The 17,644-nt window shown below is 36.3% G+C and overlaps 1 protein-coding gene and 1 long non-coding RNA gene across 2 annotated transcripts; one reads left to right on the top strand and one right to left on the bottom strand.

Moving 5' to 3' along the window:
• Positions 1–691: 691 nt before the first annotated feature.
• LOC149631175 (cytochrome P450 4V2-like) lies at positions 692–8,199 on the bottom strand. The gene is made up of 4 exons (XM_089851223.1): positions 8,056–8,199; positions 6,310–6,480; positions 1,499–1,565; positions 692–876 (listed from the first exon to the last, which is right to left on the bottom strand). The coding sequence occupies exons 1-4, from the start codon at positions 8,197–8,199 to the stop codon at positions 692–694; spliced, it is 567 nt and encodes a 188-aa protein (XP_089707349.1).
• Positions 8,200–16,243: 8,044 nt separating this feature from the next.
• Positions 16,244–17,435, top strand: LOC149631174 (uncharacterized). The gene is made up of 2 exons (XR_016374062.1): positions 16,244–16,483; positions 16,597–17,435. It is a non-coding gene; the product is annotated as an uncharacterized LOC149631174 (long non-coding RNA).
• The last annotated feature ends 209 nt before the right edge of the window (positions 17,436–17,644 follow it).

The raw sequence follows: 17,644 nt of genomic DNA, 5'->3' as shown, positions 1-17,644 counted from the left end.
TACAATAAATTTCGGTCCTTGGCACTAGAGAGACCCACCTTATTTTAAAAAATATCATTCCAATTTTATTTGTCTCCCATCAAAAACTACCGGCAAGTGCCTAAGAAAATTTTAAGCAACATTTGGCCAACAATGAGGAGAGGTATTTTGAAATTTAGGAGCTTCTAAATGTTTTTCTCCTTGCTTTGCATTCGCGAATACTAGGCTTAACTATTCGAAATTAATCTCTTAATAAAAAATATACCAAGGCCTAACTATTCGGTATACGATTTGGAATAAACTATTCGATTCGGTATTTGATGATAAAAATGTTTTGGTATTCGGTAACCGGTTCGATACCCAAAAAGTGGTATTCGCATTCCCCTATTGCTAACCTATGCAGTCTATTGGTCCAGTTGAGAAAGGCATGTAGGTGTACGTCTTTATTCGAGTAGAAATCTCCGGTAAGAATCTCTCGGGTATGAATTTCTCCGGTAAGAATCTCTCAGGTATGAATTTCTCCTTGCTTTGCATTCGCGAATACTAGGCTTAACTATTCGAAATTAATCTCTAAATAAAAAATATACCAAGGCCTAACTATTCGGTATACGATTTGGAATAAACTATTCGATTCGGTATTTGATAATTAAAATGTTTTGGTATTCGGTAACCGGTTCGATTCCCAAAAAGTGGTATTCGCACTCCCCTATTGCTAACCTATGCAGTCTCTTGGTCCAGTTGAGAATGGCATGTAGGTGTACGTCTTCATTCGAGTAGAAATCTCCGGTAAGAATCTCTCGGGTATGAATTTATCCGGATCAGGATATATTTCTGGATCCCGATGAATTTTGAAGATGTTGACAGTCACCGGCGTTTCTTTCGGTATTTCGAAATTAGCTATAAAGGCGTAAAACATTTTAACGGTGTTTCAATGGGAGTTCATGGAAATAAATTGATCGGGATAAATGATGTTTATAATTGTATGTATAGTTGATTACGGTTTTCTCAAAATTTGTAAATTGAATGAAGTCCTTTAACAAGTTAGGTAACCAAAATAAACCTCTCCGAGTCGAGACGCAATTAAGTGGTTTCTCTTCAATAAATAAATGAATATAATTGATATTAATTATTTTAATCGTCATTAATTTACCTTAATTCTAGTTAAATATTTTTAAGAAACTTTATTCCTAATAATCATTTCAAACATAGTTATTGTTGAAGTTTGTATTCAAGCGTATGCCTCTTTAACAATGTTTGGAAATTTTGGGTATATAAGGCGATTGATTCACAATAAATGATAGGAAAACCCGCAATTGAGTGAACCTTTGGTGGAAGCCCTGACATTGGATAAGTGAATAAGGATGAAAATTTCATTATGAAATTGCATTTGATTTAAAGGCATATCAATGTGTGGGTGTGAGACTTTTTAAAGTCATTTTCCGGCGAGCGATTTTGTACTTAATTTAATGAAATTTTTTTTATTTTAACCTTGGTTTTGATTTCCATCACCAGTACTTACCAGTTTTTAAGTCATCAGTCATTGTTCTCGAAATTCCAGGAATTGGAGGATACAATCGATGAGATTCCTGAAAGTAATAAAAGAAATAAAGCCGAATAAATTCAAAAAAGGATTGATATTTATTCATTGGAATTGAAAGTCATAAAAACCACATCATTGAGATATTTCAAAAGGGTGGGCACAGACAATTTTAAGTGTTCAGGGTCGAAATAGGCAGGAAATGCTTCCCGTTTAATAGTTCTTTAAAACACGCAGGCCACGTTGGGTAGCTTATCTAATTGTTGATAAAGGATTAATTTCAAAAAGTTATTTTCTTCGGTAATCAGTTTCACAGGGGTACAATTCTTTCAGAATCCAACGACGATGTTCTAGTCAAATAAATTCCAGAAGAATCCACACCCTCCCGTAATGTTAAAGAAAACAAGTTGGTAAACCAAAATACAGTGTGGAAAAGATCAGAGTGCCCACATTTTTCGGACATTTTATAACAAAAAAAAACTCGAGTTCAATGAGGAAATTAATTGTAGTACATTTTCCAGACTCATGGAAATTTAATTAAAGAATTCTCTGGCATCCACTAAACAAATCGTCCATGTAGTTTCAAATTATCACAAAAATGAGAATTTGTATGAAATCAATACAATAATGTTAATGAAAAATTAGTTTTTGTAAGATATCATAAATTTTGCAAGATTAATCCTGTAACAAACAGGAAATTAATGCCCTTTAGCGCAAATGTTTGATGTCTCTACCATCTTGATGTAGACATTCTTCAAGCCTACTGGCCATTGATTCGCGGTCGTGGCGAAGCATTCCTGGGGTGATGTTGGCAATGGCGATTCTTATTCTGGCTATAAGGTCGTCGGGTGAATCTGGTTCAGTTGCGTATACCTTTCCCTTGAGGAAGAAATCTAACGGAGTTAGGTCAGGAGACCTTGGAGGCCAGGGCGTTGGTCCACCCCTACCAATCCATCGGTTAGGGAACTCGTTATTCAGCCACTCTCTTACGGGTACGGCGAAGTGCGGTGGCGTCATCCTGTTGAAACCACATATCCCTCACTACTGCCAAGGGTAAATTATTAATAACATCAGTAAATTCTTGACGCAAAAACTTCAATTAACGTTGCCCGGTGATTTTCTCGTCAAAAATGAATGGCCCAATGATTCTGTCGACAATGATGCCAACCCACACATTGGTTTTCAAACGCACCTGATAATAATGCTCCTGAAACCAGTGAGGATTTTGCTGCGACCAATAGTGAAAGTTATGTCTGTTGACTGTTCCATCTTGATGGAATGTAGCTTCGTCAGAGAACATAACCTTGCTAAGTAAACCTGGAATTTCTTCATCGAGGAACCGCATTGGCATACAAAAGTCCTGACGCCTAAGATAGTCATCCCCTGTTATCGCTTGGTGTAGGTGATTTCGATAAGGATGAATCGGTTCCGATGCAAAATGGACAGATATGTACGATGGCTAATGCCACACTCGTCTCGTACCGCTCTACTGCTGGTGTGAGGGTCGACCTCGAACCTTGCCACAATGTCCATCTCTCGGGCTTTGTTTCCAACTATCCGGTCAACCCTACGTTGACGTTTTTTGAACCGTAAAGCTACCTTCTGCTATTAGGTTAGCTTCTAGCTTACCAAAAGTCCTTCGAGCAGGTGGCCTTCGGTTCGGAAAGCGTTCGGTGTACTAAATAACTGTCAGGCGAGAATTTCCTCGGCATTCACCCATAACGTAAATCATATCGAACTTTTCGCGATTAGTAAAACGCGCCATCATAACGAAGTACCAAGCTAATTTATATCGTAGGTGGGGCACACTTCCGAAGTAAACTACCGTAAGATAACCTCGTATTTACGGCCTAGAGGCCACAAACCTAAAAAATAACCCTTAATGCACATTGACCGTTGTTAACAGCCGCAATAGTTCTGCCTTTCATGGCAGTAGGTGTTTTTTTGTTGTCGTTACAAGCACATTAATTTCCTGTTTGTTGCAGGATTAATCTTGCAACATTTATGATAAAAAGTAAATTTTTCATTAACATTATTGTATTGATTTATTAAAATTTTGCATTTTTGTGATAATTTGAAACTACATGAACGATTTGTTTAGTGGATGCCAGAGAATTCTTTAACCGATTCCATCCTTTTAGAAATCACCTACAGGATGACTATCTTAGGCGTCAGGACTTTTGTATGCAAATGCGGTTCCTCGATGAACAAATGCCAGGTTTCCTTAGCAAGGTTATGTTCTCTGACAAAGCTACATTCCATCAAGATGGAACAGTCAACCGACATAACCTTCACTATTGGTCGCAGCAAAATCCTCACTGGCTTGGGGAGCATTATTATCAGATGCGTTTGAAAACCAATGTGTGGGTTGGCATCATTGGCGACAGAATCATTGGGCCATTCTTTTTTGACGAGAACATCACCGGGAAACGTTAATTGAAGTTTTGGCGTCAAGAATTTACTGATGCCATTAATAATTTACCCTTGGCAGTAGTGAGGGATATGTGGTTTCAACAGGATGGCGCCACCGCACTTCGCCGTACCCGTAAGAGAGTGGCTGAATAAGGAGTTTCCTAACCGATGGATTGGTAGGGGTGGACCAACGCCCTGGCCTCCAAGGTCTCCTGACCTAACTCCGTTAGATTTCTTCCTCAACGGAAAGATATACGCAACTGAAACAGATTCACCCGACGACCTTAAAGCCAGAATAAGAATCGCCATTGCCAACATCACCCCAGGAATGCTTCGCCACGCCCGCGAATCAATGGCCAGTAGGCTTGAAGAATGTCTACATCAAGATGGTAGAGACATCGAACATTTGCGCTAAAGGGCATTAATTTCCTGTTTGTCACAGGATTAATCTTGCAAAATTTATGATATCATACAAAATCTAATTTTTCATTAACATTATTGTATTGATTTCTTACAAATTCTCATTTTTGTGATAATTTGAAACTACATGAACGATTTGTTTAGTGGATGCCAGATAATTCTTTAATTAAATTTCCATGAGTCTGGAAAATGTACTACAATTAATTTCCTCGTTGATCTCGCGTTTTTTTTTCATAAAATGTCCGAAAAATTTGGGCACTCTGATCTTTTCCACACTGTATACCTCTCCGAATCGAGACGAGAGCTATCTACCCAATTAAGAGGCGTTTTAGTAAATAAGGTTTTTCTTAAAATTTCCCTGCGGGAGAAAAGTGTACATAGGCGAATTTTTCCCAAGCCATCCTCGCACCGCGAATGTCCCCGCGCACTTATACGACCGTAAACAAAGTTGCAAAAACAAGATGGCCCAAGGGCTGGGCCTTAATACTAACATAAGTTTATAAGATATGTTCCATAAGTATGTCACTACCCATACTTCGTAATGTTAGAGGCTTAATGAGAGCTAGTTCAAGAACGACGCGAGAATTGACTACACTCGGTTTTGCAGTCCATACTCCTCTTTAGTCTGTACTAAGCCTTTGACAGCGCCTCACTAGGCGTCGCTTTACGAGAATATATGACGTTTCAACTACGTCACTTCATGACAAGCTCTCATTAACGAGTGACACACTTATGGAACATATCTTATAAACTTATGATACTAATTTTACACGGCTCACGTGGCCCGCCATATAGTTGATCTCCCTAAGGTATTATTAAAATAAATCGTACAACTAAAAACCATTTCTGAAACACAATCGTGTATCCCCTTAATTTCTAATAACGTCATTTTTCAAATAATATTAGTGAAACTAAATTGTGCTCCCCAATAAAATATAATTTTTAAAAACCATACGAATCAAACAATGTATCTAAAACAAAATCCTGGATCCCCTAACCAGAAAACACTACGAGCGCTAACCGTCCCCTCTATTTTACGAAACCGAACCTAACCATCCAGCATAATCTGATGTATCACGCGCACAAAGCGAAGAAAAATTATCATCTTGTTTCCTTCACTCAGAAAGCCCGCGATATTTAAAATAAATTTCTTTCCTCTCTTTCCTCTCCGGGCGGGACGCCCCCTCTTCCTCTTCCCCCTTTCACTTATATACCAGGCAGGCAGTTCTCTCTCTACGTCACGCTTTCATTCGTTTCTATCAGAGCTTCTCCCTCTCCAAATCGTGTATACGCTCTCTCCGTATCTTGTACCCGTCTGGCACAGGGACAGGCGCTTGGTCCTTTTATTAAATTTTACCGGAATTAAAACTCCGTGTAAAATTAAAAAGGGCCGCGTAGAGCGTAGTAATACATACTCTGGTCTCGCGATTGCGTCGGCTACGTTAGTCAATTTCACAGATTCATTGTAAAACTTTTCCGAAGAAGTAATTCTTGCAGTATTTTTTGATTTTGATGATAATCAATCATTAAAAATCAGGTAGTGACTAGATTCTAGGATTTTCATAGGTCTTGCATAAAATTATACCCTCACCTTGCCAAGGTATATGCCTAACACCATACATTATTATTACGTTATTATCTATCGCTAAATAACCGTTTGTAAATATTTACTAGCAAAATCAGGAATCCTCTCTTTCTTACGAAAGATGGTTTAGCAATAGTGTCCATGTGCAATAGTGTCTGAATATGGTATTTGGCGGTTCGAGGATGTCTCGCGTGTTTTAACGTTACGCCTTTGCCGTCTTGTACAATTCCCTCCCGTAGGAAGGTTTATTATATTACTTCTGGTTATGATAATATATTCCGTAGAAAAGGTTGTGGAGTTTGAAGCGAGGCCCCAACCCCAATAAGGAATGTTTTCCATTCATGCTTCTTTTAAATAATCAAATTCGTGCACATACCTTTAAGACCATTTCTAAATAAGTAAGTTGATTAGCATCTTCACATGTAATAGAAGGATAAGCAACACCAAATTTTTCGCTTAATTCTTCATGAGCTTTTCCCTGTATTTCTGGATGCAGTCCAAGAAGGTACAATGTCCATAGTAAACTCAAATGAACAGTGTCATGACCCTTTTTATTAAAGAGACTTAAGTTCTATATCTTTTTAAGCTTTATTTTACCCCAAGTATATTTTATCTCATTTGAAAATTTCAGTTTTTTTTTTTGATATAATATTTATCAGATGAAACTCTGGCTATTTGGAACCGTTGGTACCATAAAATTTTATTTGATCAAATAAAGCTATAGATGTAGCTTTCATCGTCCACCTTCATGTGACAGGATGAAAAGTTGTTGCAATCAAGTTTGATGATACTAAACTCCAAATTATCTGAACAGCCCTATAGCAGTTTCGCTCGGCTGTCAGAAAATTAGAGGAGCTATATTCTAGTGGTTTTCTATTGCTCCCAATAAACTAAGGATGTAAAATATCTATACGAACATGAGTGAATCATATACTAGCTCCCTATAAGTTACTCAGCCACACTGGCCTTATGTATCCAGCATTTTCTTTCCGCCAAAAAAGTGTTACCTATAGTGAGAGAAAATAACACTACTTTCCGCGCTTACGTATTTCCGGTAAAAAACCGGAAAAGGGGATCAACCAATGAAACTTTGAACTGAAAGGTAGTTAGTATAAGCAGAAATGTTGTGATTGTTTGTGGGCGGTTCACAGTCGTATTTTATCTTTGAAATTATTTTAGTGGGTTAAGGTTGGCGCAATAGGAAGTTTTATTTTTGCGCATTAAAATGGCAAAATTTTGGATATTTTTTGACACAGGCCAAATGAAAGAAACTCATTTAAATTCAGAGCGGAATAAGAATTTTTATTTCGTGGGCAACGTTCAGAGGCAGGAACTATTTATGGTGAGAGAACCAAACTTTATGAAAAAATAAGAGCTAAACAACAACTTAATAGTCATCTCATTTTTAACGAAGCCTGTTGTAGGGTCCAACTCATTTTTAACGAAGCCTGTTGTAAGGTCCAACTCATTTTTAACGAAGCCTGTTGTAAGGTCCAACTCATTTTTAACGAAGCCTTTTGTAAGGTCCAACTCATTTTTAACGAAGCCTGTTGTAAGGTCCAACTCATTTTTAACGAGGCAAAAAAATGAATGTGAATCAAAGAAACCAAACCTCCAAAACCGTTATTACCATTTGGAACTATCGTCACTTTCAAGTTCTCGATTTATTAATTTCAAAGCCCTAAGAGAGGGCGCCGTCTACTATCACTTTCACCCGCCTCCCCTCCTCTCGACTATTCGGAAGAAAATGCTGGATACATTAGGCCAGTGTGACTGAGTAACTTATAGGGAGCTAGTATATGATTCACTCATGATACGAACAATATTTATTCTACGCCCTTAGTTCAATCTGGGGTTATGGGGTTTAGGTTTGAAGCTCTCGACCTCTTATAAGTAAAACACCGCAAAATAACTTCATTTAATAAATTCTTTAAATGATAAAAAAAAATTTTCTCCGGGGTTTTTAAATCAAAACTCTCTGAGGCTAAAGGAAATTGTTAGTACAGGGCGCTGTCGCTAACCTATGCATTGTAAACGGAAATAGATATAAAGTGCCTGTTCTAGTGAATTACATAACGATGGTGCTATACTTCAACGTCTAGGATCCAGTGGTGCTGCCAACCCTCCTAGTTCCAAATCTTTCCTTCTCCACCCCTACATCGATGTCAAGGGCGAAAGATGGTGCGGGTTCTTTCAAACGAGGATGCCCATTTCCGCACAATTTTCTAAAATCATAGCCCAATTCCGTACATTTTTTATAGCCCATTTGCGCACAGTTTTTAGATTGAAATTTTAGTTCAACATTTTTTACCAAAACCCAATTCCGCACAGTTTGCAAAAAAATAACATTTTAATTTTCTTGTTGATTAGGTTAGGTTCGGTTCGGGTTAGGTTAGGTATAGTTCGGTTCGGTTAGGGTTAGGTTACGTATCGTTCGGTTCGGTTCGGTTAGGGTTAGGTTAGGTTAGGTCAGGTATCGTTCGGTTCGGTTTGGGTTAGGTTAGGTATCGTTCGGTTCGGTTAGGGTTAGGTTAGGTTAGGTCAGGTATCGTTTGGTTCGGTTAGGGTTAGGTTACGTATCGTTCGGTTCGGTTCGGTTAGGGTTAGGTTAGGTTAGGTCAGGTATCGTTTGGTTCGGTTAGGGTTAGGTTACGTATCGTTCGGTTCGGTTCGGTTAGGGTTAGGTTAGGTTAGGTCAGGTCAGGTATCGTTCGGTTCGGTTTGGGTTAGGTTAGGTATCGTTCGGTTCGGTTAGGGTTAGATTAGATTAGGTTAGGTCAGGTATCGTTCGGTTCGGTTTGGGTTAGGTTAGGTATCGTTTGGTTCGGTTAGGGTTAGGTTATTTCTTGGTTAGGTTATGCTACAATAGAGGCGTGATATTAAACTTGTGATTTGTAGAGCTCGGCATTATCTATCCATTATCCACGTAATTTTATGTTTATCCCTTATCGAAAATTATCCACAGAACTTACGAGTTAAATCGTATTATATCCACAACTCTGTTTATAAGTAATTTGTGGATAATGGATAGAAATGCCGAGCTAGAGTGATTTGACCATTGCACTATCACTATCGATAGAGAAAAGTAGTGTCCCCTTGTTAACTGAACATTGATAATTATAATGAATGGATAAAGTTCGTGGTGGGCAGCTGTTGTAAAGTGACCTAGATGGCGACTTTGAGTCAATTATACTTTTTTGGACGGAATAAAAATTCTCTTCGATACGCATTATAAGGGCGTAAGGTGATGGAATTATTGTAACTAAAAGGTAGAATGATTTTGAACGCGAAAGAGAGAGGAATTCCTGTATCGGCAAAATAAATTGTTTGTTTTACAATATATAGTCACTTACTGAAATTTACGATTTGAAAAACGCTGCGTCTAAACAGGGCCATGGGTTTTTAAGGTGTGAAAAAAATAAATATATGATAGTTAAATTAATCCGCTTCTCCACGAAGAAAAATGTTTTAGGAAAATTATCAAGACTAGACAGCAATGAAACCTTCTAACTGAACGCATTTTTACCAGGTTCGTAAGGGATAGAAGTAAAAATTTGCGACCAATGATTACGCGCAATATTTACACTAGTTTATCGGAAAAAAGATTTACCGCGTAAATGAATAATTTCAGCTCATCATGCACATCTTTTTCAGTAAATGTCGGATCCTCTGAATGTTTTTCCATGAGAAAGTCCAAAAGTGGTTGGTATTTCGAAGCATCTTTCTCGATCTTGTCACTTTCAGAACCTTTATTTAATTTATTTTCTGCGACTTTCCTGTCTATATTCTATACTATTAATATCGGAATTAGTTTAATGATCTAATTGAAAAACACTGACAACCTTTATCCCCATGTTTCTGACCTTTTTAGCCATATCGTAGTATACGATAGGCTCTTAGTTTGACCCGAGCCGTAGTAACAGTAGTAACAGTAGTGGCCGGAGTTTTCGCTATCGTTATCGTCAGATTTTAGCTTAAAATGAACTTTATATTACCACAACCCACCCATAGGGGTAACTGGGCTCGGTTAGAAATTTAATTTTAATTAAAAATTTTTTGAGATCGCAGCCGGGATTCAAACCCGGGTCGCTCACGTAGTAGACGGAAATTCTACCACTGAGCTATAGAGACTTGATAGAAACCCCGAGTTTTTTATTATTTATTTTTATCTCTAAAATGTCAGGGTGATGTGGGGTGGGGTACCTCTTAATCTGTGGGGTCGGATACTTTTGAATTTTTATCTGTGGGGTCGGATACTTATGAATTTGTATGTTTGGGGTTTTTATATTTATTTCCTTTTTATTTATGTGCTAATTAAATAGATAACGATTTTCCCCGTTTCATGTGTTTCGTTCTCGTTCGGTAGCTATCGCCATCTATGCTATGTTTGACTGGAACGTTTGCGGTCAATTCAAATGTGGGTTTAGATAGAGCTAACATAGTGTTAAATGAGCGTTATGCGTTTGATCATTTTAGCATTGCTAAAGGTAATTCGAGGGGATAATCACTAAAATGCGTAATCACTATAACTAAACTTTCTCTTTCAAACGTTTCTGGGCATAAGTCCTTGTTTGAAATTTATAAGATGCGATAAGTGTGCATCGGCATAAGTCTATGTTGTAAACTCATCGAGGGGATTATCACTAAAAACTATCTGTTCTTCGATTCGCCGGAATATTAGAATTACAGCATAAGTAAATTTATACGGTTATAATTTAATCACTGTTTAGACTTTAGAGTAGGGAATCGAGGGGCTATTCACTCTGATTTTATGCACGGTAAATCATTTAAGTATTGAAAAAGATAGCGCTATTCACTCATTAGGGTAAGGTATAGAGGGGTTATCCACTCATTAGGGTAGGGTATAGAGGGGCTATTCACTCGTACGATATGGCTACTATTACGAGCCCTTGGGCCGTCTTGTTTATAATAGTGTTCATCGCGTCAATAGCTCGATAATAGGCTTTTCCTCTTTGAGTGCGCCGATAGATGACGTCAGACCAAAGCCATGGCCTCATAAAACGTCGATATATATGTAATGGCGTTCGAGAATAAAATATGAACGAGGATTTCATTATTTGAGAAAATATTCAAATATCCTCTCATGCAACAATAAATTATTATAAATAATTTTATATTTAATACTATTAAAAGTAATGTAAAATAAGACTGAATTGGATAAGCGATTGTTCATAAATCTGATATCAAGTGCATTCAGCTTTGTCGGTTAAAAAGTGCCAGTTTGGTCTGTTATTTTAATTATTTTCATATTTCTGGCAGAAACGTTTACGCTGTACGAAATAAGTTTGAAACATTAGTACCTTCAAAGCTATTTTGTCCAATTTTCTTGCTGGTTGAAAAACGTGGGGATCTAGCCTTGTGCGTCCTAAAAAGTCAAGTTGGTTAACTGCTCTTTCTTAAGGGAAAATACTACCAATTCAAATCTCGTAAAATACCGATAATTTTTAAAACCATTAGACAAAACCCATCGCTTGCAATTTCACGTTGTATTCTTCCCTTGTATTTAAAAAGCCAAACAAGCACAAACTGACGAATGATTTATTGAATACTTACTCCTTTATGTTTTTTAACACTTGCTCCGCAACAGGACTATCCATAGCAAATATATATATATAGTAATGGTCCGGGATCCAGGACCACTGTCGTCCTTGAGAGTCAGAAGCTATTCATGTTTAGGCTCAAAATCATATTTTGTTTTCCTTTCTCAAATCATAATTTTTAATTTAAAAAGGTTACACATAGTTATTTATGTCACGGTTATTTACTTTATAAAAGAATTAAAAACTTTCGTTTACGGAGATATCCAACGTGATTTTATTAAAACATTAAAAATTTCTTAGAGACGTTTCGGGCCGCGGCTCGTCATTCAGTCTGTTGAACTTAATTTCGTTCATGTTAATATACTACTCTACTCTAGGTTATTTTTTAGAAAAATTTTTTTATAGGGGAAGTATAACATTTGGTCGCTAGAGGGAATACCATGAAAAAAAACGCGGCACCCTTATGGTATTCCCTCTAGCAACCGAATGTTATACTTCCCCTATAAAATTTTTTTTCTAAAAAATAACCTAGAGTAGAGTAGTATATTAACATGAACGAAATTAAGTTCAACAGACTGAATGACGAGCCGCGGCCCGAAACGTCTCTAAGAAATTTTTAATGTTTTAATAAAATCACGTTGGATATCTCCGTAAACGAAAGTTTTTAATTCTTTTATATAATTTTTAATATTTAAAAAAATCTGACCTAAATTCAGCCGCATTTATATTAAACACTTTAAATCCGTCTAATGGAAAGGTCGAAATGTAACATTTAGCTTTTAATCGTTCGGATATTTTATCAAAAAATTAACGTTACAAAATGTCTTGTGTAAACGCGGGTAAAGTCAGTTTATAAACAATAATTTCATTAGGTTCTATCATAAACGGGTTTGAATTAATGGTACGGCTTAAGAGAGAGAGATGAACGGATCCCAGATATTTCACGTGTTTCATACATCATACCTGTGAAAACGTCGAAACTGAAAGCTAATGTGAAGTGAGATATGTCAATCCACGGCTCGTCTATCTTCTTTTGAAGTAGATTGACCAAAGTGTGACTTTTACGGTTCACCGTAGGCATCAAATCCACAAATTTTTTGAAATGAAATACCGGGTTTATCATTTTTCGCTTTATTTGCCATAACTCTTTCTCACTGTGCATAAAACAAAGGCATTTAATAATCTCGCTCAGAAATGCGTATGAAGACTGTCGACTTTCCATGGAACGCGTGTTCAAATTTGATTTATGGAGGTGCCATAATTAACCTCTGTTCGAACACTAAAGTTTCCAAAAACTAAAGAATCTTCTCAATGAAACCAACATACTCTCTTGTCCATCGTGTGTCTCTATTTCTATAAGATATCACAGAACCAGTCGGACCTCGTACACTAGGGCTGAGCTAAAACTAGCCAAGTTTAGCAATTTGTCCAGCAGGAAAGCAGCTTTTTCAAACGAATTAATTACAATTACAAATTTCTTATTAATTACTTGTCTAATTAAGGTGAGAAAAGAAGCCGTAAGTAACAAATAACACCATAAAAGCGCCCATGCGTTTCCTGTTCCGCCTTTGGTAATGCAAGGTTTAATGCACAGCTGTGCTAATTAATTAGTTAGCTAATTAAAATTCTAATTAGCTTTTTTTTTACTAATTTAAAATCATAATTGAGTTTTTTATTACTTTACTGCTAATTGGGAAGTAATTATAATTAATTAGTATACATCGGAAAGGTAATTATCAAATTAATAATTAATTAGATTTAGTTTTGGCTAATTAGCGAATTGGATTTTCAATTAACCTCTTTCGGCAATTTGAAGTAAAAAAATTACTTCCCAATTAGCAGAAAAATAATTAAAATTCAATTACCATTTTCAATTAGTAAAAAACTGCAATAACGTGGAGAAACAGTAATAAACATAGCTGTGCTAATTAGCTGCCAACTAATTAAGTTATAATTAGCAGTTAGATAAATGTTTATGAATTAGTTTATTAGCCTACTAGCAATTAGATTAATATTTACGAATTAATTAATTAGTCAATTAGCAATTAGATTAATATGTATGAATAATTAATTAGCCAATTAGCAATTAGATTAATATTTATGAATTTACTAATTAGCCAATTAGCAATTAGATTAATATTTATGAATTAATTATTTAGCCAAATAGCAATAAGAAATTAATTAAATTCAATTAGAAATTAGAAATTTTTCAAACTAATCTTATTAATCGCATGCAAAGATCATGCAATTTCCTACGTTTTAATCTAGATATATTCGCAATTAAATTAACTGACATCCGTTAACCCTTAGCACATGTATAAAATAACATAGTACCAGCTTATCCATAGTATACTCTTTGTCTTGTATATACTTAAACTTGATTGTTGTTCTTTCGTTGTACACAATGTGCATGTTCACGTGAGTCTGTAAATGACTTTTTTCATGTACAATAAACATTCTTTCATTTCATAATTAATTACAAATTTCTTATTAATTACTTGTCTAATTGAGGTGAAAAAGAAACCGTAAGTATCAAATATCACCATAAAAGTCCCCATGGGTTTCCTGTTCCGCCTTTGGTAATGCAAGGTTTAATGCAGAGCTGTGCTAATTAATTAGTTAGATAATTAAAATTCTAATTAATTTGCATTTTTACTAATTTAAAATTATAATTGAATTTTAATTACTTTACTGCTAATTGGGAAGTAATTATAATTAATTAGTATACATCGGAAAGGTAATTATCTAATTAAAAATTAATTAGATTTAGTTTTAGCTAATTAGCCAATTGGATTTTCAATTAATCTCTTTCGCCGATTTAAAGAAAAAAATTACTTCCCAATTAGCAGTAAAGTAATTAAAATTCAATTACCATTTTCAATTAGTAAAATTGCCAATTAATTACAATTTTAATTTTCTTACTAATAAATTAGCACCGCTCTGATTCTTTATAATGATATTAAAAAAAAAGACAATATAACGACCGTGGCCGTTCCTTTTTTACTCGTGCGGGGGAGAATCCCCCCTCGCACGAGGTATTGGTCCCGGTTTTCAAGGTCTCTCTAGCGTAGCTTTGGCAATGCATGGCGACAGGAATACCGTGTGTTCGGGCTTTTCATCCCCATCATTGCGATTTCGATTTTTTAAAGTAAACACTTATTTGGTGACTCTACCAGAACGCACTCTAGCTGAAGCCGCAAAAAAGGATAAATAGACTCCGCCTCCTCAGAAGCACGCGTTGGTGCGGTGGGTTAAGGATGGTGGCGCGCGATGGTGCTAGTGGATAGCTTAAGTCTTTAGAAGGAGTTGTCTGCTGCTAGTTCTACTGTTAATATTTATTAGACTCTCACAAGTTCACAACTGGAGGTATGGCGTCTAGCAAAGAATTTTTTATCTAATGCTCGCTTTTTTAGCCCTATTGTTTAAATTTTTATTATCTTACATATCCCGCACGAGTGTCCTTTCTGCTGGGGCAGCTTGTTTTATAACGCAAACGTACTACATAGTGGGATCTAAACCGTTTTTCAGTCCCTTTAGAGATCCAGCGTTCATGGGCTGAAGAAGTCACGCCCCGCTCACGTGAAGAAAGACTTCCAATACAGCTCGAGATTTCTAACAGTGCTGCGAAAGGGGGAAAAAGCTAAATCCCCATCCATGGAGTTAAAAGTAGTTCTTACCCCAGCAGAGACGTACGCTATGCCAGCTATTGTAATTGTTTACTTCCTAGGCTAATTTAATGGGCTTCTGCTTGGGATTATTTCCAAGTTTGACATACCGGCTAACTAATAATAAATTGGAATAATTATATTCTTACGTATTTGCAAGATATAATACTACAACTTTTGCCCCATATTTTTGATACGATGCTTTAAAGGAAAGGTCCAGGGTATCTAAACTCCGACCTTACTCGAAAGGCCTGGTTTAGAAGATATCAAAATCGATAGTAAAAAAATTGTTTCCTTAATTATGATTAATAACCAATTAAATGGTCCTCAAATTGAAGCGAAAAGGCCGTTTACGGTAAATTTTTTGTCGAGAGTATGAGGTATATAAACAATACTTTCATATCACATCCGATACAAGAAAATACAATATTGAATTCTACAGGGCCGGTAGGCCCTTGTAGATATGACGTGACACCCTGTTGTAACGTTAAAGCAAAATTCACATGCTTTTACTAAATTTCCTATGGAGATTAACATGGCGTTTTTCGTGATTTACCCCCACCGCGAACAGAAAAACTACAGCGAAGTTACTTTTCGGAATACTCTTGAATTAACAATTAAGTATTCAAGGTGTGCTATCGGCTAGTTTTATTTAAATCAATTAACTCTAAGTATGTTAATTTTAGTTAATTCTGAAAGTACGTCAAAAATTATTTTGGGTCAGACTATCTAGCAGTAGACAGATATATTAAAAGGGTAGATACACAATTCAATGGGAGGTCGACGTGGAAGGGGCAACGAGCAGACAGCCGCTATTTTCTGGGGGTAGCCGTATAAAACGCCATCTATCGGGAACTTTCGAAACTAAATTAAAGGATGAGCTTAGAGTAGTGGCACTCTATGTTAACCCCCTATAGGGCATAATAAGTCAAACCCTCTGAGATGCCATTACTCCATTTTATACGAGCTAAGAGCAGAAAAACGTATTTTATAAATTTTACACTTGTAAAATCGTTTAAAAAACACTTGGAACTTGTATTTCTACTTACTTTCGAGGAAATACCACCGTTTTCTGAAGGTAAGAGTCTTTTTTTATACATTTATTGGTAATAAAAACATTTAAGGCGAGCTAAGCCTTGGTCTTGTAAAACACGGCAGATTAGTGATTAGCGTTGTTTTCAGCGTTGAAAAACGTTATTTTATCATGTTAAAAAAACGTTAGCAACGTTTTAAGGTACTGATATTTAAATATCCGGACATTAAACTGTTACATATTCTTAAAATAAGAGTCGATAATGGTGCCCACCATAACAAACTTTGTTAAGTGTGTGTCTCTATATTTAAAGGCATAAAACAAAATATAACATAAACGTTTTTATTTACTTATTTATGTAACAATCATGGCTTCAACTCATGTTTGCTGCGTTCAAACTGTAGGTGTAAAGAACGTTTTCTTTCTTACCACAACTTTCCGAAAGAGACTGCCACTAGAAAGAAGTGGATTAATTCTATAACAACAGCTGTAGGACCTCTGTCCACTGATATCTCCAGTTTACGGATTTGTTCGAAACATTTTACAAAATCAGATTTCTTTCCCACCACTGGAAAGAGACTACGTAGAGCGCTCAAACCGTACGGTTCGCGATTCCATCCTAATTTGGAGATGAAATTAATGTAACCGATGAAATTATCCCTAAACTGACTCTCCGTAATTTGACTCTCGAGCAACAATCTGAAGCATTAGAAGAAATGGGAGCGTTGTCCTTTGATCATAGATTGAAGCATGAACCCGCTGCTTTTTCAAATATTCAGGCAACACATCAATACCCAGTGTCACACCTCTGTGGGTTTGATTGTTAATCCACAATTTTGCTTCCTTGGGGCAAGCCCCGATTGCCTTATACTGGTTGAGGACCAGCTGTACTTTGTGGAGATCAAATGCCCTTACACTATTTTCAAGAATAAAGAAACTATCAGAGGAAAAGCAGCTTCGGGTAACTTTTACCTTTACTTTGACGAAGAAACGGATGAACTGGAACGTCTATCATCAGATTCAGGGTCAGCTTTTCGTGTGTAACGTACCCGTATGCTTTTGGGCAGTATTTGTGCCACCCGATAACATCGAAATCTTGATGATAGTGAAAGACAACCAATTCATCAATGATACCTTGCTTCCAAAATTATCCCCTAAATATTTCATTAGTCTCCTAGGCCTACCTCATTTTGCCATAGAAATGTTCGAAAAGCCTAAAAAATAAATTTTCCAAGTCACAAAAGTACAGCCTCTTTTCTCTATGTGCAAATCAAATCTACATTATGGCCATGACCAAGGCTTAGCTCGCCTTTAATGTTTTTATTACTAATAAATGTATAAAAAAAGACTCTTACCTTCAGAAAACGGTGGTATTTCCTCGAAAGTAAGTAGAAATACAAGTTCCAAGTGTTTTTTAAACGATTTTACAGGTGTAAAATTTATAAAATACGT

Source organism: Phalangium opilio, unplaced genomic scaffold, assembly GCF_054372755.1.
Source record: "Phalangium opilio isolate 3A_F unplaced genomic scaffold, DU_Popi_V2 ptg000101l_1, whole genome shotgun sequence".
Taxonomy (NCBI): domain Eukaryota; kingdom Metazoa; phylum Arthropoda; class Arachnida; order Opiliones; family Phalangiidae; genus Phalangium; species Phalangium opilio.
The sequence above is the reverse complement of the archived record's forward strand: the minus strand, read 5'-3'. Positions and strand labels throughout refer to the sequence as shown.